The sequence below is a fragment of the Ciona robusta genome, chromosome 6 (genome assembly GCF_009617815.1).
Source record: "Ciona robusta chromosome 6, ASM961781v2".
Classification (NCBI taxonomy): domain Eukaryota; kingdom Metazoa; phylum Chordata; class Ascidiacea; order Phlebobranchia; family Cionidae; genus Ciona; species Ciona robusta.
Window position 1 is genome coordinate 4469484 of NC_143240.1, and position 27527 is coordinate 4497010.

Sequence of the window (27527 nt, forward strand, 5' to 3'; positions counted from 1 at the left end):
CGCTGTATTGTTGGCAGTTTATTAATTGGACGAAATCTTGGAATATTTGAAATTACAATCACAGTTGTTCTAAGGTTTCTTACATATGTTGGTTAAGTTACTAAACTATTATTGTTGTTAGTGCATGTTACGTATAAGGCGGAATACAATAATAAGTGCGGAAGTGACGGAATGTTTTGAAAGGAAATCGTTGTGATGTCATACACTCTTCTATGACGTAATAATCAATGATAAAGGATTAAAAATTGTGACGCAAATTCTCGATTATTGAATCAGAATAGAAACTGTGACGGAACAAAGGCTACTGCATGACGTCATATACAAATGAACACCGGGGAATTCCGAATAAATTTGGCGAAAATATTTACATTTTTGTAAAAGCGGTTTTGGTAAAAGGCGCATGTAGCAAAAGCATAGGTATATAGCTCGATGGGTACCGATGTGCGTCGCGTGCACTTTGGGCCGATTGTGCACGTTGTGCATTTGGTCACATGGAAGCACTTATGTATTGTGTGCGCTTTGGGCTCATGGTACAATCGTTAAACATGCGGTGTGAAATGCACACGTTGCACATAGGCACACATTTTGCACACAGACGCACATATGCACACGCCACCACATATAGGGCTTACAAAGCAATATTGGCGCTTATATACAAGCGTTATATATTATAGATCACAGCGTTCATTCCCAACCTTTACAAAACGTAGTTAAATGGCAATTCTAATCGGACAGAAAAACTTAATTGGCAGAAAAGTCACTTCGATGGTGTTTTGGTATAAATACATTTCATCATATGCTGCGGTATTTTTGAGCCGCTAATTTTTAGAACACTTTGGCTGAAAAACGCTACAAACGACGTCATAACCATTACAAGTGACGTCATAAAACTTACATCATATTTTTACAGTTTTCCTCATGTCTTTTTTTATAACTTTAAAAGTTAAAATCGTTTTAAAACTAAAAATACAGAACAGTTACACTTTCGGTGCTAATTGTGACGTCATAACCTAATTATGACGTCACAGATCATCGGATTCTGGAAGCAATGTCTGCTCTAGATATTTCATAGCTCGGGTCTGACGTGTCTGTTTGGTGACGTCATCGTCCTCTTCCCGTAGTGCGCGCATTACTTCGGATTCCTCGCTGTTTTTCCTGTGATGTAATGGTGGATAAGAAAACGGTATAAGTGCATTTGTTAAAGTAGGAAAGAGTAAAAAGTAGAAATTCTTAGTCATACAGAAAATAATCACCCATAAAGTTATATACGTTGTGATTCGTAAACGGGCACGAGGTGTATGAAACAGAAAAACCGTGTTTTAACTACTGTCGTTGCCCCGCCATGCGAGGATAAATAAGTTACATACATGGCAACTTGTAAGCAGGCATTAGGTGTATGAAACAGAACACCCGTGTTATAACGACTGTCGTTTCCCCGCTATGCGAGGATAAATAAGTTACATTTATATGAAACGTGACATCATACCTTCTTGCCACCATATTCGAAAGATTATATTTAGATAAACATAGACATAGCAATTTTAACAAAGGTCTCAGTTCCTGACAACACCTTAAACCACCGCATACAAACACAGTACAAGTTATTTTAACCCAAATATAAACCATCCATTATTATTACTAAGGTCAGAACGTCATAAACACAAATGTCACGTCACAAGTCGGAACGCGCCCAAGTTTATTATGACGTCACAATCTTAAACAGCTGTTCCCTCCACTCGCGTTATAAGCGCATGTCTCGTAAACAAACAGAAGGTTCTGTTACGTAAACAATACACGGCTTAGCGCTTTGAAGTGGCTTTTTACAACACTTGTGAGATAAAGAACAGCTTTTACTACTCCACCCCAGCACTTTACCATTATGATAAATGAAAGGGGGTTTGTTTATTGATAAATCGGTCAAATACAACCTATGTATGGTGTAGAGTACGAACACACGGGGATTATACGGTTTAGAAATCTGTTAGTGGCCTAAATTATATGCTGTGTTTTATGTGCTATATTTCATTAAAACTAAATTATACAGGTACGAGGTGAATGAACTGTTATAGTCCGCCATGCGAGGATAAATAAGTTAAATACGTGGTAACTTGTAAGCGAGCACGAGGTGTATAAAACAGAACACCTGTGTTATAACGACTGTTGTTGCCCCGCCATGCGAGGATAAATAAGTTACATATGTGGTAACTTGTAAGCAGGCACGAGGTGTATGAAACAAAACACCCGTGTTATAACGACTATCGTTGTCCCGCCACGCGAGGATAAACAGGTTACATACGTGGTAACTTGTAAGCAGGCACGAGGTGTATGAAACAGAACACCCGTGTTATAACGACTATCGTTGCCCCGCCATGCGAAGATAAACAAGTTACATACGTGGTAACTTGTAAGCAGGCACGAGGTGTATGAAACAGAACACCCGTGTTATAACGACTGTCATGCCCCGCCATGCGAGAAAAAATAAGTTTATTCAAAAAGATTTATTGCCCCATATGCGTTTTAAACTCTTGGGTTATCTAAGTTCGCAATATTTAAATTAGCTGTTATTGTGACGTAACAACGAACCATTTTGAACTCATAATACCCCCTGTGACGTCACGTGATCAACAATGTTTAAAGTTCTAGATTACAATCCACTGTTACGTCATAATGGACGAAATAATCTCGTATTCTATAATTCATGAAACTTTCCGACCGGAAGTGGCGCGGATGAATATTTAACGCGATATCGCGTTAAAGGATCTATTTTTACGTCATTATGACCTTTGTGAACTTTTTAATGCAAACCAGGGAAATCTTAATCGTATTATTATGATATCTATGCCAGGGTATTATTTTGGTTACTTACACCGCTGGCGGTATGCGGAAATACGAATGTTATGATGGGTCTATATATAGAAGTCAAGTAGTGTGGGGAAAGATGGCCTTCAGCACATAATATTCAAATATCTTGATCGGTTTTTAAACAATTAACAACGATCTATGGGAGTCGTGAGGATATGGTTTTATGATTCTTTGAATGTTCCTTGTTTACTACAGAATGAGACGAGAAAATACAAAAATGAAAAGGTGTCCCACTTTTCCTATCTATCTATCTATACACACAAACATATTACACACGTGTTTATCAACGAATATATATTTTAAACGTCGATATTTTAACGCACGTTCCTACTTAAACTGCACCGTTTTAATCCAAATTCGCACTACACTTATAATAAATAGAACATCGGGTATTTTTATCGCATATTCGTAATAGGGATAGTTGAAATAACTATTTTGGGCAATACCTGATACTATTGCGTGTTATGCAATATATGGACACTCATTATAACAACGTTTTTTATCATGGACCACGAAGTATTTTTACCGCGTATCCTCTATACGTGTTAACGTGGGTGTAATTTTAGTAGTAGAATATACGTGTTCGATGTGCTTTTCAACTTTCCCTCACGGTACTTGTTCGCTATCGGTCTCGCGACTGTATTTAGCCTTAGATGGAGTTTACCACCCGCTTTGGGCTGCATTCCCAAACAACCCGACTCCGGGAAGACGCCGAGAGCGCGCACCCGCCGCCGCCAAGGGCCTGACACCCGCTAGGGGACGAAGCCTCGATCAGAAGAACGTGGGCAGCAGGACGCGCGCGCAGAGCGGATTCCTTGCTAGCAATGATAGGCTAGCAAGGAATCCTTATTTTTTCGGTTACTTTTAAACTGTTTAAGCAGCTCTACAACGAGCATGAGGTATATTTGTAGAGGTACAGCATAAAAGTGCATATTAAATATCTCTGTTGTGCTTTTTAACCTCTTTAAACAAATTTATAAGTGTAATTGCGTATTTAACAATCAAATGTCACCCCACTGCCCGAGTTTTATATGTGGTAACTTGTAAGCGTTGTTGTCCCGCCAGCATGCGAGAATAAATAAGTTACATTCATTGATACCCCAGTCCCCAGGTTTGTGAAAAAATCCCCAAACGTGTCGCTTTTTTACTTATAACAAAAATATTTTTGGATGATGTAACTTTTAGATATTACCTGGATTTGTTTAGCACAGTAATCTCATTCATAGATATCATCTATATATTCCTATGATCTTTATGGGCTTACAGACCACACGCAGATTATAGGGTTGGAACATGACAAAACAAACACCTATATGACGTAACAACTACATTACATGAAAAGCATTTTAACTCTGTGTCGTCATAAAACCCCTTTGTTTCATAAAATTTAAACCACGCAAATAAATATTATTTATTATTGAATGACATCATTTATCTTGATAAATGATGACGTAGAATGTACGTCACATCAACACGTATGTAACATACACCCCCTAAAGAATGTTATTGATGTTATATCGTTATGAATTCCTACATAACTGTACACACGTTAGGCATACCATACGTGACTTATCTTCAATACAGTGTGTATTATACAACTTCAAACGGTTATCACTATTTAACCGGTAAGGGCGTTTTAGGTTGTTTTTATACGTGTAATACATACACTGTACATGTATATGCGATTAATGGTGTGTGTATGTTAGGTTTAACAGCCACGGTTTAATTTGATGGTTTGCTAAAGTTGTTTTTACCCCCAGCGTGTTTTAACGACTGTGATTTTGCTGCTGTATTCGATTGTGAATATTATGTATTGAAAGGTATTAGCGTATTACAAACGTAATAATTGAGATATTATTTATGAACTAAAAACTGTTTTATTTCGGCTATTTTGCGAACGGCCTTTACTTCGTTACAGATGTGGCGTTTGACGTAATTTTGACTCCGTATCGCCATATCGCCAACTAGCGGTAGTTAAATGAACGATAAAATTTAACTTATTTATCCTCGCATGGTGGACCAGTCGTTATATACGGATGTTGTGTTTCATACCTCCCGTGCCCGCTTACAAGTTACCATGTGTGTAACTTTGTGAGTGATTGTTTTTTATCTACGGCTGATAATTTAGACAACCCATTGGTAACCACTGGGTTGGAGTAATTGCCCTTAGGTATCTTGCCCATGAACACATACACCCACAATGATAGGCTAGCAAGGAATCCTTAATCTCTGAGCTAGAGGCAGGCATGCAAACCACTGTGCAATTACTTCAACATTATATAAAATATGATGTCAGTGTCGCCCAAATAATGACCCACAAAGTAACATACATGATAACTGGCACAAGGCGCACACCTGTGTTAAGTGAGTTACATTCATTTACTCATTCATTCATTCAAGGCACCTCATATCCCTTACAGTAGGCATATGATTGCAATATCAACAAAAAACAAAACTGGTGTTTATTTAAGTAAAGTTGCATTCTTACCTTTGTTGTGGCCTGTTGACTTGCCCATCATAAGATTCTTGTACATTCCTTGATGAATATAAACCAAGGGAAGTGCTTGGTATTACACGCTTGCTGTCTTGTTTAGGGGCTTGTGTTTGGTTGGGGGGGATGTAGACTGTAGGCTTGCGGTTCTGGGGATAACAGGTTGCAAGTTAGTAATGGCCCATTACCCCAACATTGTATATGCACATTCTATTGTATATGGGTGAGGTTCTACAGTGAGGCACGCCATGGGACCTAAGATTTAAGCCAGAGTTGGTCCATTACCCCAACATTGTGTAAGCATATTCTATTGTATATGGGTGAGGTCCTACAGTAAGGCACGCCATGGGACCTGGGGTTTAAACCAGAGTTGCCCATTACCCCAACATTGTATATACACATTCTATTCTATATGGGTGAGGTCCTACAGTGAGGCACGCCATTGGACCTAAGATTTAGACCACAGTTTGCTTATCACCCAAAATATATTTGTAAAGTGTAATAATATATATATATTACAAAACCACCTGAATTTTCTGCCCATCATTCTTAACAGTGACATTACAACGTGAAGATTTTGTTCCATGTTTGTTCATAATGGTGCAAGTATACATCCCAAGTGTTTCGTTCGATAGTTCCCCCAATACTAAAGTATGAACTGGCCCTATGTATAACAGGTGTGTAAATAATAATGTAATTAAGTTACTACAAGGTCCCTGGTTCAAGGCTCAGTGTTGTTACTCAGCAAAGGCAAAATTATTTTATACAAACAAGCAGAGCTAAAGTATATTGCATTCACCACATTAATCAATGAGGTTCCCTATGTTTGACAACTATGAGTCTAACTGTATTTTTACAATGTCACCCCACAGTTTTTTCCAAAATCCATAAAAACATGTTTAATACATAATTCCAACAACGTCACCCTTTGTTTAAAGGTATACGCAAAACAGCATATAGGCCACTTACCATTACATAAAAACCTGATATCTTTTTCCTTTGATTCTCGTGCTGGTTTATTATTATGATACCAATGTACAGAAGGGGTTGGTAGTATGGGTGCAATGCGTACTTCTAACACCGCTGGTTCGCCAAGGGGGGCAGAGATGTCTTGTAGGGGCTGCAATGTAGGTGTAATGTTAGAGGCGGAAGGTTCAAGGCTCACTGCTGCTACATTTATGTCTTGTAGTGGGTGTAATGTAGGTTTAATATTATAGGTGGAAGGTTCAAGGCTCACTGCTGCTACATATATGGCGTGTAGTGGGTGTAATGTAGGTTTAATGTTAGAGGTGGAGGGTTCAAGGCTCACTGCTGCTACATTTATGTCTTGTAGTGGGTGTAATGTAGGTTTAATGTTAGAGGTGGAGGGTTCAAGGCTCACTGCTGCTACATTTATGTCTTGTAGTGGGTGTAATGTAGGTTTAATGTTAGAGGTGGAAGGTTCAAGGCTAACTGCTGCCACATATATGGCTTGTAGTGGCTGTAATGTAGGTTTAATATTAGAGGTGAAGGGTTCAAGGCTAACTGCTGCCACATTTATGTCTTGTAGTGGGTGCAATGTAGGTGTAATGTTAGAGGCGGAAGGTTCAAGGCTCACTGCTGCTACATGTATGGACCCTTAACAACCTGTTTATTGTTGCTAGGCATATTGTAAATTTTAAATTGACTTCTATTGTATAGAAATACTACCTTTATTATACCAAAGTTTCAACATTATGTTACGTACATCTTTTAAACCTAAAACTATTCATTATCAATGCTTCATAACTACCAAACGCCCTGATTAAAAGAAAACATCTAGAATACCATCTATCCTATTAAAAATAACATGACTTTATTATAATAGACGAATTCAATTTATCCAATTATTTTGATCTAACCATATACCCAATAACTTGTTATTTAAGCAAACATATTTAAATGTCTGCCAAGATAATTATGTTGTTTTAGTCTCTTTCATGTCATTATTGCTAAACCAACAAATAATATTCAATCTTTAGTGACTTGACCTAACTTAATGGGGATGTGTGTGTGTGTGATACTATTTATAATATGTATATAAACCTAATAAACTTTATAAATAGTACCGTACATATCAGATGAGATATTAATAGTTTCTTGTGGGTGGGAATTTATTTAAACGATTGAATGTGGAATATAATATAGTTACATATGATACAGCCATATATATTGATGCTTAATGATGCATATATATATTTTATTCCATCTCATCTGATATTGTACTATTTATATTTATAGGCCTGTGTTACCTTGAACGCATAATAATTAAAACTAACAGCGGGCATGTCATATGTAACTTTTACAATCTTTGTTTATGTTTATACTTTTGTGTTTGTTACATTTTTTACACTATTTTAAGACCAGAAAAAGGAAATATTAAGTTGTTATGCTTGTACATATTAATATAATTGTACATCTCCATAATCAACTTTGTTTGCATAGAATTCCTAAGAATTATTTAGGTGGTCTGATAAGGTTAATTGTAAATAAGTGCCTCTGGCCTTTTGTAATGCTTGGCCTTGCTTATATTTTTAACTGCCGTGCTAAAACCTATGAAGTCACCCATGTTTTAAAGTTGGGGTGACATGACACCCCAGGCAACCCCAATGTTACGCCTATGTTTGTGACCATTGGTATCTTGTGTATTTACTTTATGGGTGTAACTTACAATGGACAATATATATCATTGCATCAATGTACATTAAATAGCATATGTGGTGTATTGGGATGATGGTTAATAAGTTACTTATATTCAATGTAATTCTATCACAACACCACACATGCTATTAAACCAAATGCTACTAATATGCAGCAAACAAAAGTCTGCAGCAATTCAGCAAGATGAAGTAGAGTACCAACTAATGGTGCACTAAAGATATATTTGATCAATAACTAATATTATCAGTCTCTTATTTGTGTATGGTGGAGAAATAGAATTAACACTAATACACCCCGAATATGATGTACCTACAACATCAATAGGTTTGTGTAGAATTATACAGTGCAGCACGCTATGCAATGAATGCAGAGATTAAATTGAAAAGCATTTTACAACCTTGTAATATTATGTACATATTTTTTATGTACACTTCAATAAAAAACAACTATGCAATAAATGCAGGGATCAACTTTTTTACACCCCTGTAATATTACTTACCTAATATATCAATTCATGCATACTCCAGTAAATAGTCTGCAGTAAGCAATGCAATTCAATTCTATGCAGAGTTTAAATTGAAAAGCATTTTGATAACTTCCGATGTATTTAACAGGAAACCTGGCTAGTTTGCATTACTCAATGACATATGCGTTTGCATGGGTTGAAGCGATGAAACCCACGCACACAAGTCATTTGTGTGCGTGGGTTTCATCGAATATTAAATGTTTATAATGTTTTCAGTTGCGTGACTACGTATATTAGTGACTTGAATGAATGTAGTTTTGTTGGTTATTTCCTTTCTCTGTGTTGTTTTAATTTATTAGGTGTTTGTTTTTATACCTTTAGGGAAGACACTTGAATGACATCGCTTCAACCCAGTGGTCAGTAATAGGTTCTTGAACCATAAGTGTCAGGGTAATTGGCTGACTCTGGCCTATATCCCAGGTCCAATGACATGCCCCACAGTAGGACCTCCTGCTACATTCCACAACCACACCCCATGGCACCAGGCCACACCACAAAACAGATACCACACCACAAAACAGATGCCATACCACAAAACAGATACCACACCACAAAACAGATACCACACCGCAAAACAGATACCACACCACAAAACAGATACCACACCACACCCACCTTAGTGAAATCAGGTTCGCCATAACTATTGGCTCCAGGTCCTTTTATAAACTTTCCAATGTTTGCAGCAGCTCTACTATGGTTGCCATTACTGGGCACTGGGGGTGGTAACGGGGATGGGGTAGGGGTCGTACTGTGGATAGGAAAAATACTTTGGTTAATAATACTGTGTCTTATAAATACTGTGGGTTAAAACTTAAATTTTTTAAACCCTTGAATTTGTTGCACCACTCCTTACAAATGTTGATATAAATTACTTTGTATTTTTAATTCATATTTTTACCAGAAAAACTATTTCATTATATATAAGTTAAGTTATTTTTTGACAGTTAGTTTTACGAAGTGTCAACAAAACAATAACCTTGAATTAGTTGCACCACTTTTTACAGGTGTTTACGTAATTTAAATTATTTGACCGACATTTTAGCATAAATTAGTTGCACCACTTTCACTCATAATGTATAAAAATGTTCCAACACCCACACAAACCTTCAACAATATCTGATGAAATCACCTAATTGTTGCGTAATAATGATTAATATTGGGAAACATAAGATGAAACATGGACAAATATACCCAGAACATGATTTAAACATTTAAGTGTTCCTACTGCTATTGTGGAATTCAAGTGGCATTATTACACAGCAATGGAATGTCATTGTTACAATACAATGACATTGTTTTCATTCCAGAACAATTGATAAAGGGCTTTATGACCTCATAGAGCCATTTACATGTTTTGATTGTTATTGTTTTGAAGCATGGGAAAATGGATGAATAATGTGTAACAAGTATGTGGTATGAGGTACAACATATGTGTAGTATGTGACTGTTTGTGCTAGTGGTGTTTTGAACATTTGTAAAACTATGTTAAAATACTGAAGTGTCGGTCAAATACAACTTAACTTACATAAACACCTGTGAAAAGTGGTGCAACCAATTCAAGGTTATTGTTTTGTTGACACTTTGTAAAACAAGCTGTTAAGATACAAGTGTCAGTGGAATATAACTAAAAAATCTAAATAGCAATTTCGGTAAATATTTAAAATAAAACATACAACGATATAACAACTAGTAAAATGTGGTGCAACCAATTTAAGGGTATTGTTTTGTTTAGAGTTCACATTATATGACATCACACTTTACATTATGACATCATACCTTCCATTCTGACTCTGCCAAGTTTTAACTTCACTAGCTTTTAAACCTGACTCAGTGGTTTTCTCATCTTCCAAAATAAGCTCCTTTATCTCAGGGGTAATTGTGAACGCAGGTGCCTCAGTTAGCAGGGGGGCTGTATGGGATATAATATATGAACATTATGTATGGGTCAAATTTCCCATGTTATGTTTTAATACATGTCAACATTATGTGTGAATGTTATGTTTTTAATGTTTAACTGAAATCTGGGGTGACATTGTTAAATTGCAGTAACATTTACACTTAAAAACGTTGGTGGGTCATGTACAAAATATATCAAAAAGTTGTTTAAAATAAAGTACAACATGCTATGTAACAAAGGGTTTACACATTTATTAAAAATTTATTAACTATTAATTAATTAATTAACTCGACTAACAAAATCTAACATACTAATTAATTAATCATTTATTCAATAATCAATAAACCAACTACCTTTATTAGATAACAGGGGGGGGGGCTGCCAAACCCACCAGGCAACAACAGTACAGTATATATATTAATTAACTAATTAATATAATCACCTTTAACAGATTTATCTTCATTTATTTAATAATTAATGAACTAAATACCTTTCACAGATTTATGATACGCTTTCTGCATCGCTGGTGATTGTGATTGGTGAGATTTCTGCCAATCAGATTCCGCGGAATATTTGTTGTATCTATGTTCACCAGGCTGGTAAGTTACTTGGGGTGTCGCTTTTCTGTGGCATAGAAATAACATTAATAAAATTAGAAATACTATAAGTAACATAAAAATATCATAAACAACATGTAAATATCAATAATACCATAAAAATATCATAAATTGCATAAAAAATTCTAAATAACATGAAAATATTATAAAAAAAAACAGAAATATCATAAACAACATGAAAATATCATAAATAACATAGAAATATCATAAATAACATAGAAATAATATTTACTACAGAAATATATCATTGCAGATACGTTATTAATAGCTTTAACTGAGTGTTGAATCCCAGGTTCTTGACCTCAGCCACATAGAACACCAAGTAAGTATTTAAACTTGTTTATATTACCAAATTTGCCGTAAACTTTATTTTATCCCAATTTAGACCCAAAGGGTTTTTTGTAATCTAAATGTAACTTTGTAAAAATTTAGGAAATAGGTACCAACAAACTTAATTGGCTCTTTGGACATTGTCTACCGATTTGAACCCTAATAAGAATTTGTGAGCCATGTGTTATAGTATCACCAAACATTTATATTTGTCACAATGTTTATTGTTGGTCAACAAACAACTTTATGAGGTCATCAAACACCCATTCATCAAATACTCACGTTTGATTGTTAGTTGGTAGTGATGTAACAGTTGGCTGGGGCGGGGGTTTTGATTTCGGTTTGCTAAAAAAAAAACAAGTTTTAGCTAAACCTAAAAAATTTGCAATTTTGATATTTTTATTTGGTGAAAAAAAAATTAAAAAAAGGAACTTTTTTTTGCAAAAATCCATAATAAAAATTTGTTTTTGGGCAACTTTTACAGTTTAAGTTTCATTTGACAACGTGCTAATCACTATTTTATTATTCATTATGATAAAACAATCACGTAACAGAACACGTTATGATGCGTTTGTTCAAATTTCTAAGTAAATAGCACAATCATGTTTTGCGGAAGTCAGGTCTATGACATCATAGAAGCATGTGTTTCCTAATAGGGGAAGTAACCAACAATAGGTTCCTGTTTATAACCAAATAAAGACCATTGTGATTTATAAGTTGGATGAATGGAACAATTCAAGCATAAATATGCAATTAATGACAAACAATGGCTACTGTTGTATTGGTTTTTCAAGTTTTTGACAATAAAATTAATGAATTAAACACAGTTTAAAACTAACATATTTTCTACTTATCTTTATGAAAACAGCAATGCAGATTTTAAAACAATCACCCACAAAGTCTATGCAAGGATAAAGCAAGTTTTTCATGTTTTTTTTGGTGTTAATTATTAATGAATTCAACACAGTTTAAGACATCTGACACAGGTGTTCTGTTTCATACACCCCGTGCCTGCTTACGAGTTACCACGTATGTAACTTGTTGGTGATATTTTTTTTGGGGGGGGAGATTTTTCATTTTTTATGTATGGCTGATAATTTGGACAACCCATTAGTGACCACTGGGTTGGAGCAAATGTCGTTAAGTGTCTTGCCCAAGGACACATACGCCCACAATGGTAGCAGCGTCGATAATAGCCACACAGCCACATATAACACAATACACATAATCACATATCCTACCATAGCTCCATAACAAGTGTAGCTCCCGCACTTTTGATTTTATTCTGTGCTTCATGATGACCAAGGTTGGTGAAGTCTTCCCCATTCACTTTCTCAATCCAATAACCTTCTACCACCCCACACTTGGATGCTTTGCCACCAGCTTTCACCTGTAGTGGTTTTAATAATGATTACTTCTCAGTTCTTATAATACAACAAGTTTTTATCTACCGTATTGGTTGTAATGTTTACTTATAGTAGGGTGGGGGGAGATAGGACACTTTTTTAAATTAATTTTCTTGTCCCATTTTGCAGTTGGAAAAATAACATTCAAAGAATTAGTCAACCGAATTCTCACGACTCCCATAGATCGTTGTCATTTGTTTAAAACACGATCAGGATATTTGGATATTAGGTGCTTAAGGTGTCCAATGTTCCCCCACAGTACTGTATTACTTAATAGATGTTAAATGCTTTAAACACACAGTGATAATTGAACACTCCTTTTAAAAACTGATATATAAGCCATTGGTTCTAATGTTAACTGATTTTCCCATATTTTACTGCTTTACTGTGTGGTTGCATTGACAGTTACTTTGTATATTAAATTGTAATAACTTGTTATATAACCTACTGGTCTTAATATTTACTGATTAATGCCGTGGCCATTCTATAATGAGAGCAAGAACCTAAATTTGTCCATTCGATTACGGCAGCAATGATTAGGAAATTGAGAAACATCTGACAATGTATAGCAATAAAATTTGAGTCACTCAAGTTCCCACCAACAAGGGTATAAACAACATTACTTACATGCTTGTATTGACCATAATAAAAATTATTGTTAATATTCTTATATTAGCTGTAACTTTGATAAAATTACGTCACAGTCCCATTCTCAACAATACCATTATGACGTCATAATCACGTAACAAACCTTCCCGATCGCCAACGGAAGTCGAAAATCTTTCCCACCCGTCATTTTAAATCCCCAGGGACTTCCCCCTGTCATCGTCACGACCATGGACATTATGACGTCACACTTCCGGTTTGTCAAACTAAAATTACGTCACACCTATTTATACTGCACGATATCATAATAGCATATTATGACGAAAATAAAACCATTAATTCGAAAAGTCGTTAAATAAAATAATTTTTTTAAAAGTTTAAATTTTACAAAATTTATTTTCATTAAAAAAATAAAAATAATCTTAAAAACTAAAATTTGTAAAAAAAATTGTCCAAAACAACTTTAAAAAGTGAATAAACAAGTAATCTGCAAAACATATACGCATTCTACGTCATACTTAACTACGCTGCGGCTTATAATTAATCTTAACAAGATTTTTCGTTGATTGCAAATTGTGACTAACGAGGTGCTGAAGCAATCGGCGCCGCGCGTTCTGTAATCATTGTTCTGTTTATAAGAAACGCTGTGACGTCATAATCTTAATGCCTTCTTTGGGCATTTTCCCCTCAGGAGCTAAGATGGGAGTTGTAACAATTCAGGTGAAGTAATCGGTGTCAGTTGTCACAAAGTTAGAATCGCGTTTTTCGTTTTATTATTTATGTAAAACATATAAAACATATTTGTGTTTTTAATTTATATTTAGTTGTGTGTAGCAAAAAGAATATCAATTTTGTAGCAAAAACTACAATTTTCGCGTGATTAGGTGTTAACAGTAACAAAATATAAAACGCGTAATTTTGCGTCTTATTTTCTTAAGTAAAAATATAAATTTGTAGCGAAATTAAAAATATTTTTCGTATAATTCGTTTTCGTATGTTATGTGTGACGTAATTGGCCACAGCTGATCGGGGAAGTCCCGCTGAGAAGCACTCATGCGTATAAGTGACGTCACTATCAGCTGTGTCGCCGAAAAAAGCGATAGTTACGTCATAGTGTTGTAACAAATGTAGGAATTAGTTTGAATCGAGTTGAGTCTTGCCAGTTTCATGGTTCATCGTGTTTAGTTTATATTCAGTTTTTACTAAGCTAATGTTGTTACTATTATGTAGTGTTTAGGGAAAAGTTGTTGTTTTGGTTACGTTTGTTGTTGCGTATTAAACATACGTATCATGTTAAGTGTTCGGTTATACTCGATAAATACCATGTCGGTATATTATGTATTGCTTTGGGAAAGCTGTTTTAGCTAGATACGTTTGTTGTATATTAGACCTATATTGTTTATATTAAGTATGACGTTTTGTTATAACGTAAAAACACTTAACGGCAATTGCTCCAACCCAGTGGTCACTAATGGGTTGTCCAAATTTTCAGCCACACATAAAAAAACCCCAAAAAAATAATAACTAACAAAGTAACATACATGGTAACTCATAAGCTGGCATGTGTTAAAACCCAATATCTTGGTTAATTTTATGTCAAAATTTAAATTCATGTTCTTTTACAGAGATTACTTACGAATAAGCTCAACATAGACACCATATATAATGGATGACATTGTAAACGTGCCGTCCAACCTTCGAGATGAAGCAATACAAAATATCGATGGACTTAACGTGTACGATGCAGCTGCACTTGAGAAAGGTGGCTAACTAAATATGTTATGGTATTGTAACATACACCATGTATGTACAAAAGCGGCCTTAGTATTTAGGTAATATGGGCCAGTTCTGGCCTAGTAAAGGGCCAGTTCTGGTCTAAATTTAAAAAATGATCCAATTTTGGGCGAAATATATCTTTGTTACATAATTGGTTGAATTTGATTTTTGTATACTGCGCAATAAGTAGCATTTTGTCTTTTGATGTGTGTTTCAACCTACCGTGAGTTGCTTATTATAAGTTTAACAGCCACGTTTTTAATCCAATTTTTCCAGGGGTCATGGATAAGTTGGACAAGGACTTGAAAGAAAAAGAAGATGCAAATATTAAAAAGAAAATCGACAAAATAATGCAGGATATCCGGTTAGTGTTTAGAAGCATGTACATGACCCCAATGCACGTTCTAATTGGAGTGGCGTACTCGGGGGGGTGTCAGGGTGTTTTAAGTTCCCCTTATTGTAAAAACACATCAAACAACCTTGCTATATTGGGACACATAGCTGTTTTTGAACACGGTGCATAAACAAATGTTAAAAATAAAAATATACTTTCTTTGTAAATTTTTGGATATACCCTGTTACTGGTGGTCTTTATTCAATTTCATTAGAATGAAGACAAAGGTTGAAAATAAGGTTTCTATACCAGATAGGCAGTTAAAGATTATTTCCTATATTTTGTTAGAAATAAAAATCGTATCGGTTAAAAATGCAACAGCTCAATCAAACTCCTTTTTTGTGTAAAGAAGGCCTTTATTACATAACCATTTTATATTTCATAACAATACCCATTATTACAGTTCAATTAAATCACTTCTGCGTCAAAACGAAAAAGCTCGTTCCATGTTGCAAGATAGTGAACACTCGATGGCTCATGTTGAGAAAGTCAAAGTTTTGCTGAGTCAGCGAAATAAATACGAGTCACAACTAAAGGCGTTGGAATCAAAGATTGGGGAAATAAGAAGAGTTCAACGACTGCAGAACTTAACTCAAGGTGAAGATGGTTTACTTGACTCATACTTTTACTTTTGTAATTTTTGGTACTTATTTTAGATGGTGTATTTATGGTGTATTTAGGTGTATTCAGAGGTTAAATCTGTTCAGTTATATTATTAATCTTTTTTATGGGGAATTTATATGTAAAATACTTCATTATTTCATCATTCAGTTAAAGTAATAATTAATGTACATTGAGATTTGTATCAGAATTTATAGATAGTTATGTGAAATATTAAGTTTGTTACCAAATTATTATTCAATTCTATTAACAGATGATGTGGTATAATTTGGTCAACAGATTTTGCTTAACCATTAGTTAGTTATGTTTATATGCTTGATTACTCACATTACCTTTGTATTCACAGATGATGAGGAGGAAGAAGACCCTGTTGTAGGGATTCCCAATGAGTTATCAAGATTAGGTGAGAAGATGGTTGTTTGTTTTCTGTTTATTTTGATAATTATGTTATGGATAGCAGGGTATTTCTGCTATAATTATATATTATTCACTGGCCCACTTTAATACAGTATAATTTAATCTATTTTATATAATTACAGCAGAACTATCCTGCTATGGTAGATTTTCTGGCACCTCTTGCTGGCACCTCAGTTCAGAAGAATTGCTAGGCCACGAGTTGTCTATTTTTATACTGTGTTGTGGGTTTAAAAGCCACGCTTTTATTTGCCACTTTTACTCAAATTATTTTTACTCATTGCTAGTTTTAACGACTTTGGTTTTCTGCTAATTCCCTTCCATTAGTTGTTAAATTGATCCACTTTAAACTTTAGGCAATATCAAAAAGACAAGCATAAGAACTTAGCATAGTTATAATAAACAAACCTTAAATATAAATCTGTATCTTGTTGTTATTTGATTGACTTGATTTTATTCTTTAATTCATTTTATTAACACAGACAAAGCCAAAGTCTCGGCAGCGAAAACTTTAAAACAACGGGCTGCACTTATAAAGCAAGGGTTAGCCACGCCGTTCTCTTTCACTCCACACACTCCCTCCATTCCATCAACCTCGACATTCCAACCAACTCCACAACCTCCCCCACATAAGAAACAAGCCCTTCGATTGGATAATTCAAGCGAAAACCCATTTTTTACGGCGATGGATTCCGCATTCAACCCGAAAACTGAACCCAAGCAAAATCGACGTAAAACTAAATCTCAAGGGCCAATTGTGAGCAATTTGCTGCAAAAACGAGCGCAAAGTGTGAGAGAAAATGAGAAAAAGTTGCAGGGAAAGTACCCTGGGGAAGTACCTGAGGGGGTTTTGGAGAAAAAAAGAAAAGTTGAGATTTTGGAATCAGAGTCTGAGGAAGAGTATTTAGGTTTGTGGGGTTGTGTATTAAGTGTAATATTTGGAGAGATATCATTTCTCTAAGTAGTGGGTCTCATTTAAACAAAAAAAATTATGGGTCCCAATTTTTACATTTTTTGAGACCCAATATCATGGGTCCCAGTTTTTTTTAAATTTTAAGACCCATAACATTGGGTCCCATTTTTTTAAAAAAATTTAGATTTAAAACAATGGTTCCCGTTTTTAACAAATTTTTGTGACCCATTTATACATTGTCGTTAGAATCTGCAGATGATGAGGAAGAAGAAGAAGAGGAAATTGGGGAGGTTGGTCGAAAGAAAGGAAAAGCCTCAATGTGAGTATGAGACGTGTAATTTACACCCCAATTTAGATGTTGTTTTTATGAAAATTGTGTGGCAATCAGAAAAGTTCCCACACAGTACAAAAGCAGCCTGGGTGTTGGGGTAACGTGACAACTCTGGGCTAAATCCCAGGTCCCATGGCGTGCTTCACTGTAGGACCTCACCCATATAGAATAGAATGTGCATTTACAATGATGGGGTAACGGGACATCTCTGGCCTAAATCACAGGTCCCATGGCGTGATTCACTGTAGGACCTCACCCATATAGAATAGAATGTGCATTTACAATGTTGGGGTAATGGGACAACTCTGGCTTAAATCCCAGGGTCTCGAGAAGGATCTCACCCATATACAATAGAATATATTGTCTTTAACCACAACACCCCCCACAGAAAATCTCGGCACCCAGACGACGCTTGCCCTCGTAACTACAAACTGCGGATCAAGAGGTACAAGGATCAAGTACTAAACGAGGAACATATTCATGATAAAATTGTCCCTGGAGGGCTTAAAATGCCTGGGAAGATATGGAACAAACTTTACAAGTTAGTGAATTCCATAATTTTGGTTCCATATCAACCTCTTCTATTTTATTTAAGACATTGCAGAAATCGTTCTATATACATTATATATACCTACATGGTCATACGTACGTTATTATATATACTAATAATACAATTATATTTATTATACATTATTATATTACTGATGTACAGTGGTTATAAAAATTTGACAATATAAACTGATGTAATACTTGTCCGGCGCCGTGGCATAGTGGTTAACGTGCCTGCCTGTAACCCAGAGGTATTGGGTTCAAGGCTCGTCACTGCTACCATTGTGGGCGTATGTGTACTTGGGCAAGACGTTTAACGACAATTGCTCCAACCCAGTGGTCACTAATGGGTTGTCCAAATTATCAGCCATACATAAAAAAAATAAAATAAATAATCCCAAAAAAATAATCACCCACAAAGTAACATACATGGTAACTCGTAAGCTGGCACGAGGTGGTAAACCCGTGTTATAACGACTGTCGTTTACCGGCCACGCGAGGATAAAGTAATTTACAAGTTACATTTCATTCAATATACATTATACCCACATATACATTATATATATATTATACATATTACATATATATACCATTATACAGGTACCAGCAAACTGGTGTGAAATGGTTATGGGAGTTACATACGCAACATGTTGGCGGTGTATTAGGTGATGAGATGGGGTTGGGGAAGACGGTGCAAATCATTAGTTTCCTCGCTGGATTGCACAACTCTAAGATTAGAGATAGAGATGCTTCATACAGGTGCGGATTGTATGTTGTGCGCAGCCGGAAAAAAAATAAGGGGTTGGGGGTTTAATCACAAAATTTTTTATTTTGTTTTTTTTTGGTTTAAAAGGGGGGTTGCGACACCCTAAACCCCCTGGCTGCGCCACTGGTTGTGAGTATTGATTATTTTAAAATATATATATTCTTGTTGTTAAGCAATGGCTTAATTACATTGGAATACAGATCATCCACATATATATATATATATATATGTGTTGCTACTCTGTTGCCGTGATATCTTTTTCAAACTTCTAATACATTATAATAGCCCAAGCATTATAATAGCCCAAGCATTATAATAGCCCAAGCATTATAATAGCCCAAGTATTATATTAGCCCAAGTATTATATTAGCCCAAGCATTATAATAGCCCAAGCATTATAATAGCCCAAGCATTATAATAGCCCAAGCATTATAATAGCCCAAGCATTATAATAGCCCAAGCATTATAATAGCCCAAGCATTAAAATAGCCCAAGCATTATAATAGCCCAAGCACCCCCTTTTACAATGGTTTGATGCATAATTTACCACCACATGGGGGAGTACAAGAGGAATAAAACATAGACATCTTACCCCAACCTTTTGAATCTTAATAACCCATGTTTTGATTCTATATCTGGTATACGTGGGGTGTGTAACCCCCAAATAACCGCCCCGCCCAAGTTACCCCCTACCTTAATACCTTGTAGCCAATGGCGTACACTTGGTCAATATTTGGGGGTGCTGACAACTAGAGGTCGGTCGAAATTTACGTTTTACCGATAATCGGTATTGGTCAAAATAGGCGGATAATACACTGATATATAAAATAGTTCGTGCGAAGCGACGTGCGACCCACTTCACCTTTACGTATGTCTTAGTTTAGCCTTCCTGTGCTTTTTGTTTAGCCTTCACGTGTTGCCCATATATTCCACCTTAATTATAACTTTTTACTACCCAGTTACGACGGATTAGGTCCCGTCCTAATCATCGCCCCGGCAACAGTGATGCAACAATGGCTTCGTGAGTTCCACACCTGGCTCCCTCTAGTGCGAGTAGCAATCCTTCATAGTTCGGGGTCACATCGAGGGTCAAAGGTTTGTGATGTCATAACTTGTGATATTGTAATTAATATGTGATAACCATTGTAGGCATATGTGTCCTTGGGCAAGACACTTAACGCCAAACCCAGTGGTCACTAATGGTTTGTCCAGATTATCAGCCATATATAAACACAATTACCCACAAAGTTACATACGTGGTAACTTGTAAGCGGGTACGAGGTGTATGAAACAGAACACCTGTGTTTTTCTGTATTTTGTATGGCTGATAATTTAGACAACCAATTAATGACCACTGGGTTGGAGCAATTGCCGTAAATTCTTGCACAAAATGTGACTTTGTGGATAATTTCCCTAAATTAACTCAATCCTCATGCTTTCCACAGAATGACTTAATAAACAACATGGTATTATCACGAGGTGTATTAATCACATCTTATGAAAGGGCCAGACTATCAATAGATATGCTTATGACGAAGGGGTGGCATTATGTAATACTGGATGAAGGACATAAGATAAGGAACCCACAAGCGGCTGTCACTCATGCCGTTAAAAGGGTGAGTTATAACTATAGTTATGTATGTATATTATACCTTATGTATATTATATCACTGTGGGCGTATCGCGTATGTGTCCTTGGGCAAGACACTTAACGGACATTGCTCCAACCCAGTGGTCACTAATAGGTTGTAGCACCCTGAGTGTTAGAGGTTATGGGCCAACTCTGGCCTAAATCTCAGGTTTCCTGGTGTGTCTCACTGTATAGACCATTTGTATTAAAGATATTCCACCAAATGTACTCTTTATATAAATTCAGTTATCAGTTGCCAACTTGCCAGTGACCTTTGTGAATTCGAAGCATTTGCCATGTGCCACCGTGAATTTCTAGTTCCTTGAGAGTAGCTCTGATAGTACCATAGTTGTAAAATATTATTATGATATATTAATCACCATTAAACCATCTCCCGTACAGTTTCCCACCCCCCACCGGATCATATTATCGGGTTCCCCAATACAAAACCACCTCCAAGAGTTATGGTCATTGTTTGACTTCATCTATCCTGGCAAGCTTGGTACATTACCTGTCTTTATGGAGCAATTCTCTGTTCCTATTGTACAAGGGGGTTATGCTAATGCTAGTGAAGTACAGGTACCTATGGTTGAAGTTAATATATATTTGTGTGAAATGTTATGTGGATATGTGCTAACGGTATTTACTTACCCCACAGTACTCTTATTAGAAAGTATATATGGTTTAACTTGTAAATACAAATAGTATATATAGTACTGTGGGGTAATTCTATAGTGTCTCGACATATAATACTTCATTTTATAAGCTTGTCACCCCTATATCTATATTTAGCTCATAATATTCTCTGGTATAAAAACCATATTTTTCCCATGTTTTCTTGCCATTCTGGCACATGTATTATTAGGACAACAAGTTATTGTTTTTACAAACAGAGCATTTCATTAAACTTTGCCTGTTAAACCTGAAGTTTCAGTTCAGCAGATTGTTAATAATTATTATAAATTAAATACAAGTCAAAAAATAAATAGTCAAATAAACTGGTTTGTTATTTTAATACCATTTACACCCTTGTTATATATGATGTAACAACCACACTTATTTCACAATACAGGTTGAAACAGCATACAAATGTGCATGTGTGTTGCGAGATACAATATCTCCCTACCTACTACGCAGAATGAAAGTAGACGTACAATCACATATTAAACTTCCCCCCAAAAGTGACCAGGTCTTGTTTTGTTCACTTACCGATGAGCAAGTTGATGTTTACAAGGAATATCTCAACTCAGATATTGTGCATTCTATTTTATGCAGAAGAGCTAAGGTAAGTGTGGGGTAAACTTTATAATATGTTTCCAGAATTGCTTGTAAACTGTTTCCTGTTCCTACACGACTATCTTACCTAAATATGGTTCCTCTTTATTCTTGCAATCAGTTATACCTGATAATATGGGTCGTGTCTCTAACCCAGAGGTAATGGGTTCAAGGCTCGTCGCTGCCACCATTGTGGGCGTATGTATCCTTGGGCACTTAATGGTAATTGCTTCAACCCAGTGGTCAATAATGGGTTGTTTAAATTGTCAGCTTTACTAAAAACAATTACCCACAAAGTTACATACGTCAAGGCTTTATAAAGTTACATGATGATGGTATCTTGCCCAAGGACACCGCCCCAATTAAATTGACTACATCACTTTCCCCAGATATTTGTTGGGTTGATCCAGCTCCGCAAAATATGCAACCACCCCGACCTATTCACTGGTGGCCACAAGTTGATGGTGGGTGAAGCCACCCCTGGGTACGGAGACAGCAGGAGGTATGTTGTCATACATGCGATGAGGTGCATGTAATATACAGTGGGGTGTGGGAGAAGATGGGATAACTTTTTCCTTTATTTTCTCCCCTCATTTAGTGATAAGCAAAGAACATCAAAGAATTATAAAACCGTATTCTTACGACTCCCATAGACCGTTGCTAATTTTTTAAAACACGATCAGGATATTTGGATATTATGTGCTAAAGGTGTCCCGTCTTCCCCCACCCTACTATATATATATACAATTAGGTGCATGTTATATATATATATATATATATTAAGGTTTGGGTATTGGAGAAGATCAGGTAAGATGGTGGTTGTGGAATCTTTGCTGAGGATTTGGAAGAAACAAGGGAAGAAGGTCCTGCTGTTCACACAGAGCAGAAAGGTGGGCAATTTGTAATGATAGTTATAGCTTTAAAATATCTGGAAATGAACACATACAATAACTTAAAAATTTCTTCGCAAACGAATTATGTGATATGTCAACTTTTTTAATAATACAGTTACAATGATGTCATTTTTGTGAAAAATATCTGCAAAATGTATTAACATTAATATGTCATTTTTTGACGACATTGTACTATAATCATGTCATTACTTGTGATGTCACAATGACTTTATTATGACATCACAGATGCTTGGAATACTAGAAGACTTTGTGAAGTCACGAAGCTATTGTTACCTCACAATGCATGGACAAACATCAGTACAAGCAAGGCAACCTTTAGTCAAGAAGTTTAATGAGGTATAACTTGTTTATCTAGCGGGATCGTGTACATATTTAGGTTTTGTTGCATTCTATTCTATATGGGTGAGGTCCTACAGTGAGGCATGCCATGGGACCTGGGATTTAGGCCAGAGTTGGCCCATTACCCCAACATTGTATATGCACATTCTATTCTATATGGATAAGGTCTTACATTGATGCATGCTAGGGTGTAGTAACCACTAGGATGGTCTTTCCCAAGGACACATACTCTGTTTATCTCCTTAGCACTGAAATGAGCCATTTGTAAGTTTTGTAGTAATTAATAAACTAGTTTTACACTAACTTTTAAATAGGCTATGCCGTTTAACATCTATATATATGTATTATAACAATGTTAATTACAGGATCCATCAATCTTTGTGTTTATTCTGACCACAAGGGTTGGAGGGTTAGGCGTCAATCTTATTGGAGCAGACAGGTGAGATAACTTGATACTGCGTATGTTCTTTATGTAACTATCCTTGCCTTCCCTGTGTTTTAAAAAAATATCTGGCTTGTACGCCTTTTGTAACTTTGTGGGTGACTGTTTTCTTTATGCTTATGTATATATATATATTATAAACACAGGGGAGGCAGGGATAGTTAGATACGCAATCCTCTGTTTAACTTATTGGTTGTAATGTTTACTGATTAATGCAGTGTAGAAAATTCCGGGGTTGGCCTGCCCACCCTGCCACCCCAGGTTTGGTGCCTATGTATATGGTTACATACAATATAAGTTATAATACTTCCCTAAAGTATAGTAGTTATAGTAGTTATAATATATATATATACAATATAAAAAATCCCATACTTTAGATAGTAGTTGTATACACAAAATAAAACCCAAATACATTACATAGTAGTCATATATATGTATATATAAAACCCCCATAATGTCATATACACATGGTAGTCATATATACATACAAGACTCACACCCATACACACAGGGTGGTTATATACGACCCGGATTGGAACCCAAGCACCGACACACAAGCCCAGGAAAGATCATGGAGGATTGGGCAAACTAAACAAGTTACAATATATAGATTGGTAACTTCTGGTACTATCGAGGAAAAGATATACCACAGGTAGGGCTGTTTAATGTATTGTGGTGGGATGTTATATATGGGTCAGGTCCTTGGTAAATGGCAATGGATTTAGGTTACAGTTGCCCATTACCCCAGCTTTGTATATGAAAATCTGGAAGAGTTTGCAATTACCGTTGGGATTTAGGCCAGAATACCCCAATTACCCCAACACCCAGGGTTCTGCACCCCATCAGTGGCCACTGGATTGAAGCAATTGCCGTTAAGTGTTTTGTCCAACGACACAACCCTACCAGTATCGAGCATGAAATTTTTACTTACTATGCATGTGCCGAACCAATTAGCCATGGCACCTTATGTTTTTTTATATAGCACTTCACTACTTTACAACACCTAACACTCCCACCCCCATAAATGTCTTGCCCACACATGCATATCAGTTAAACACCATATCCGGTGTCCTTCAGTTACGATGCAAGCTTAACATAACACTTTATATTTCAACATCAACCCCCTTTATAGACAGATCTTCAAGCAGTTCATGACAAACCGTGTCCTCAAGGATCCCAAACAACGCCGTTTCTTTAAATCAAATGATGTACACGAACTATTCACGTTGAAACATCAAGAAAAAGACAAATCGAAAACTGAAACGGAGACGGCATCAATATTTGCTGGTACTGGGTCGGAAATCCAGATCAAGAAACGTAAAACTAATAATTCAAGTCATTCATTACATCATAATGGAAGTGGTTCATTACATCACAAAGATGATTCATTACATCATAATGGAAGTGGTTCATTACATCACAAAGATGATTCATTACATCATAATGGAAGTGGTTCATTACATCATAATGGAAGTGGTTCATTACATCACAAAGATGGTTCATTACATCATAATGGAAGTGGTTCATTACATCACAAAGATGATTCATTACATCATAATGGAAGTGGTTCATTACATCACAAAGGTGATTCATTACATCATAATGGAAGTGGTTCATTACATCACAAAGGTGATTCATTACATCATAATGGAAGTGGTTCATTACATCACAAAGATGATACATTACATCACAAAGATGATACATTACATCACAAAGATGATTCATTAAATCAAAATGGACATAACAATGCAACAAACAATGCCTCTTATGATGTCACAACCAAACTACCTCATGAAAGCTGCTCACCAACAGAATCACGTGAAAACATATCACCTGAATCAATACATGACCTAAACACCTCAAATAGTTCATTAAATCATATGCAAGACGTATCATGTGAAAAAATATCACAAAAAGACGAATCTTGTGAAAAAATATCACAAAAAGACGAATCATGTGACATAATATCACGAAAAGACGAATCATGTGACATAATATCACGAAAAGATAAATCATGTGAAAAAATATCACAAAAAGACGAATCATGTGAAAAAATATCACAAAAAGATGAATCTTGTGAAATAGTATCACAAAAAGAAGCCACCCACGGAAAAATGTTGCACAATAAAACCACTGCAGCAGAAATAATACCCCAGCAAAATTTACCTACAGAAATATCACAAAAAAAAGAATTATGTGAAAAGATATTACCAAATGAAGAATCATGTGACATAATATCACGAAAAGACGAATCATGTGACATAATATCACGAAAAGATGAATCATGTGACATAATATCACGAAAAGAAGAATCAACCAATGCAACCCCGCCTGAAACATCATCTAAACAGAATTTACCTGAAGATTTATCACAAACTAAAGAATCAAATGAAAAACTATCACATATTAAAACAACTGCAGCAGAAACGTGTCTCAATATCCAGACAGAATTTAAACAGAATTCACCTGAAGAAGTATTGCAAAGTGAAAATTCATGTGAAAAAATGATATCATTAAAACAGGTATTAAATGAAGGGAAATCACATGAAATAATGCCATCAAAACACGACGCCATGGTCCCCAAATCTGTGAAATTAAAGACCTCATTGCAAAAGGCTATGGAGAAATTTAAAATGAACAAACAAACTGTTAAAAAAAGGAAAAAGAAATCTTCGAAATATGGTGAGTTAAGAATACATTTGTGGAATCTTGTATTTGGGTATCTCGCTATATTTTGGCCTGAGTACAGTCTTGTGGCTTAGTGGTTAGCATGCAGGTCTCTATACCTTGGGGTACTGGGTTCAAGGCCCGATGTTGCCACTATTATCTGCATACGAGTGTGTTCTTGGGCAAAACAATTTGTGGGTGATTGTTTTTCTGTATGGCTGACAATTTAGACACCCCTTTAGTGACCACTGGATTGAAGCAATTGTTGTTAATACCACATATGCCAACAATGATACATGATAGCAGCGTCGAGCTTTGCCCCCTTAAGTCCCATTCATTCATTACAGATGTTGACGGGGAGATGGTTGAAAACTTGGTTCGTAAATCCCACCTTTCCTCTAAGAGGAGGAGGGAGCAGGAGGAGAAAGAGGAGAGGAGGAAAGGAGACGAATATGTTTTATCAAAGTTGTTTGGAAAAGGTGGGTTATATTAGGGATATTTAGTATTCTAATTATATTATGGGGGTATAGAGGCATAGGCGCCAAACTTGGGGTGGCAAGATGGGCAGGCCTCCCCTGGAATTTTCTGCACTGCATTAATCAGTAAACATTACAACCAATAAGTTTTTGTTTCACAGGATTGTGTGTCTAACTATCCCTGCCTCCCTGTGTTTATAAAGTTCCCGTCTATGGTTATAAACTGTCCATAAGTGCCAAACCTGGCCTATCCTTGTAATTTTGGGCACTAAATATTTCTTTGTTTGTTCTTGTTAAACCATTACACGCTACTCTGCTACCATTGTGGGCAAATGTGTCCTTGGGCAAGACACTTGAAGACAATTGCTTCAACCCAGTGGTTACTAATGGGTTGTCCAAATTATTAGCCATACATAAACAAATGAAAAAATCCCGAAAAAATAATCACCCACAAAGTAACATACATGGTAACTCGTAAGCAGGCACGAGGTGTATGAACACCCGTGTGATAACGACTGTCGTTTCCCGGCCACGCGAGGATAAAGCAAGTTACATTCATACTCTATAGTCCAAACAGCAATAATTACAACCCATTATTACATCACA

At 36.0% G+C, this 27527-nt stretch overlaps 2 protein-coding genes across 3 annotated transcripts in view; one reads left to right on the forward strand and one right to left on the reverse strand.

Annotated features, from left to right (window-relative positions):
• On the reverse strand, positions 1 to 13727 carry LOC149735166 (uncharacterized). The gene is made up of 10 exons (XM_089879410.1): positions 13560 to 13727; positions 12644 to 12792; positions 11685 to 11747; positions 10946 to 11079; positions 10335 to 10467; positions 9174 to 9306; positions 6323 to 6473; positions 5881 to 6017; positions 5351 to 5502; positions 1 to 1155 (listed from the first exon to the last, which is right to left on the reverse strand). Exons 1-10 carry the CDS (start codon positions 13650 to 13652, stop codon positions 1023 to 1025), a joined length of 1278 nt encoding a protein of 425 aa, XP_089735536.1. The 5' UTR covers positions 13653 to 13727; the 3' UTR covers positions 1 to 1022.
• LOC149735167 (uncharacterized) overlaps positions 5992 to 27527 on the forward strand; it is a 24021-nt gene continuing 2485 nt past the window's right edge. The window contains exons 1-22 of one of the 2 annotated variants that reach the window (XM_089879364.1): positions 5992 to 6030; positions 10955 to 11054; positions 11326 to 11394; positions 15040 to 15176; positions 15467 to 15554; positions 15988 to 16181; positions 16552 to 16608; positions 17102 to 17527; positions 17779 to 17851; positions 18252 to 18404; positions 19013 to 19171; positions 20138 to 20273; positions 20624 to 20794; positions 21211 to 21387; positions 21881 to 22093; positions 22473 to 22585; positions 22868 to 22973; positions 23223 to 23333; positions 23702 to 23775; positions 24290 to 24430; positions 24911 to 26460; positions 26793 to 26924. In XM_089879364.1, the coding sequence (XP_089735490.1) occupies positions 15080 to 15176; positions 15467 to 15554; positions 15988 to 16181; positions 16552 to 16608; positions 17102 to 17527; positions 17779 to 17851; positions 18252 to 18404; positions 19013 to 19171; positions 20138 to 20273; positions 20624 to 20794; positions 21211 to 21387; positions 21881 to 22093; positions 22473 to 22585; positions 22868 to 22973; positions 23223 to 23333; positions 23702 to 23775; positions 24290 to 24430; positions 24911 to 26460; positions 26793 to 26924 (4171 nt within the window). In that variant the 5' untranslated portion in view covers positions 5992 to 6030; positions 10955 to 11054; positions 11326 to 11394; positions 15040 to 15079. Of the gene's footprint in view, positions 6031 to 10950; positions 11055 to 11325; positions 11395 to 15039; positions 15177 to 15466; positions 15555 to 15987; positions 16182 to 16551; positions 16609 to 17101; positions 17528 to 17778; positions 17852 to 18251; positions 18405 to 19012; positions 19172 to 20137; positions 20274 to 20623; positions 20795 to 21210; positions 21388 to 21880; positions 22094 to 22472; positions 22586 to 22867; positions 22974 to 23222; positions 23334 to 23701; positions 23776 to 24289; positions 24431 to 24910; positions 26461 to 26792; positions 26925 to 27527 lie in introns of those variants that run through there. The other variant, XM_089879363.1, reaches the window with a different exon arrangement.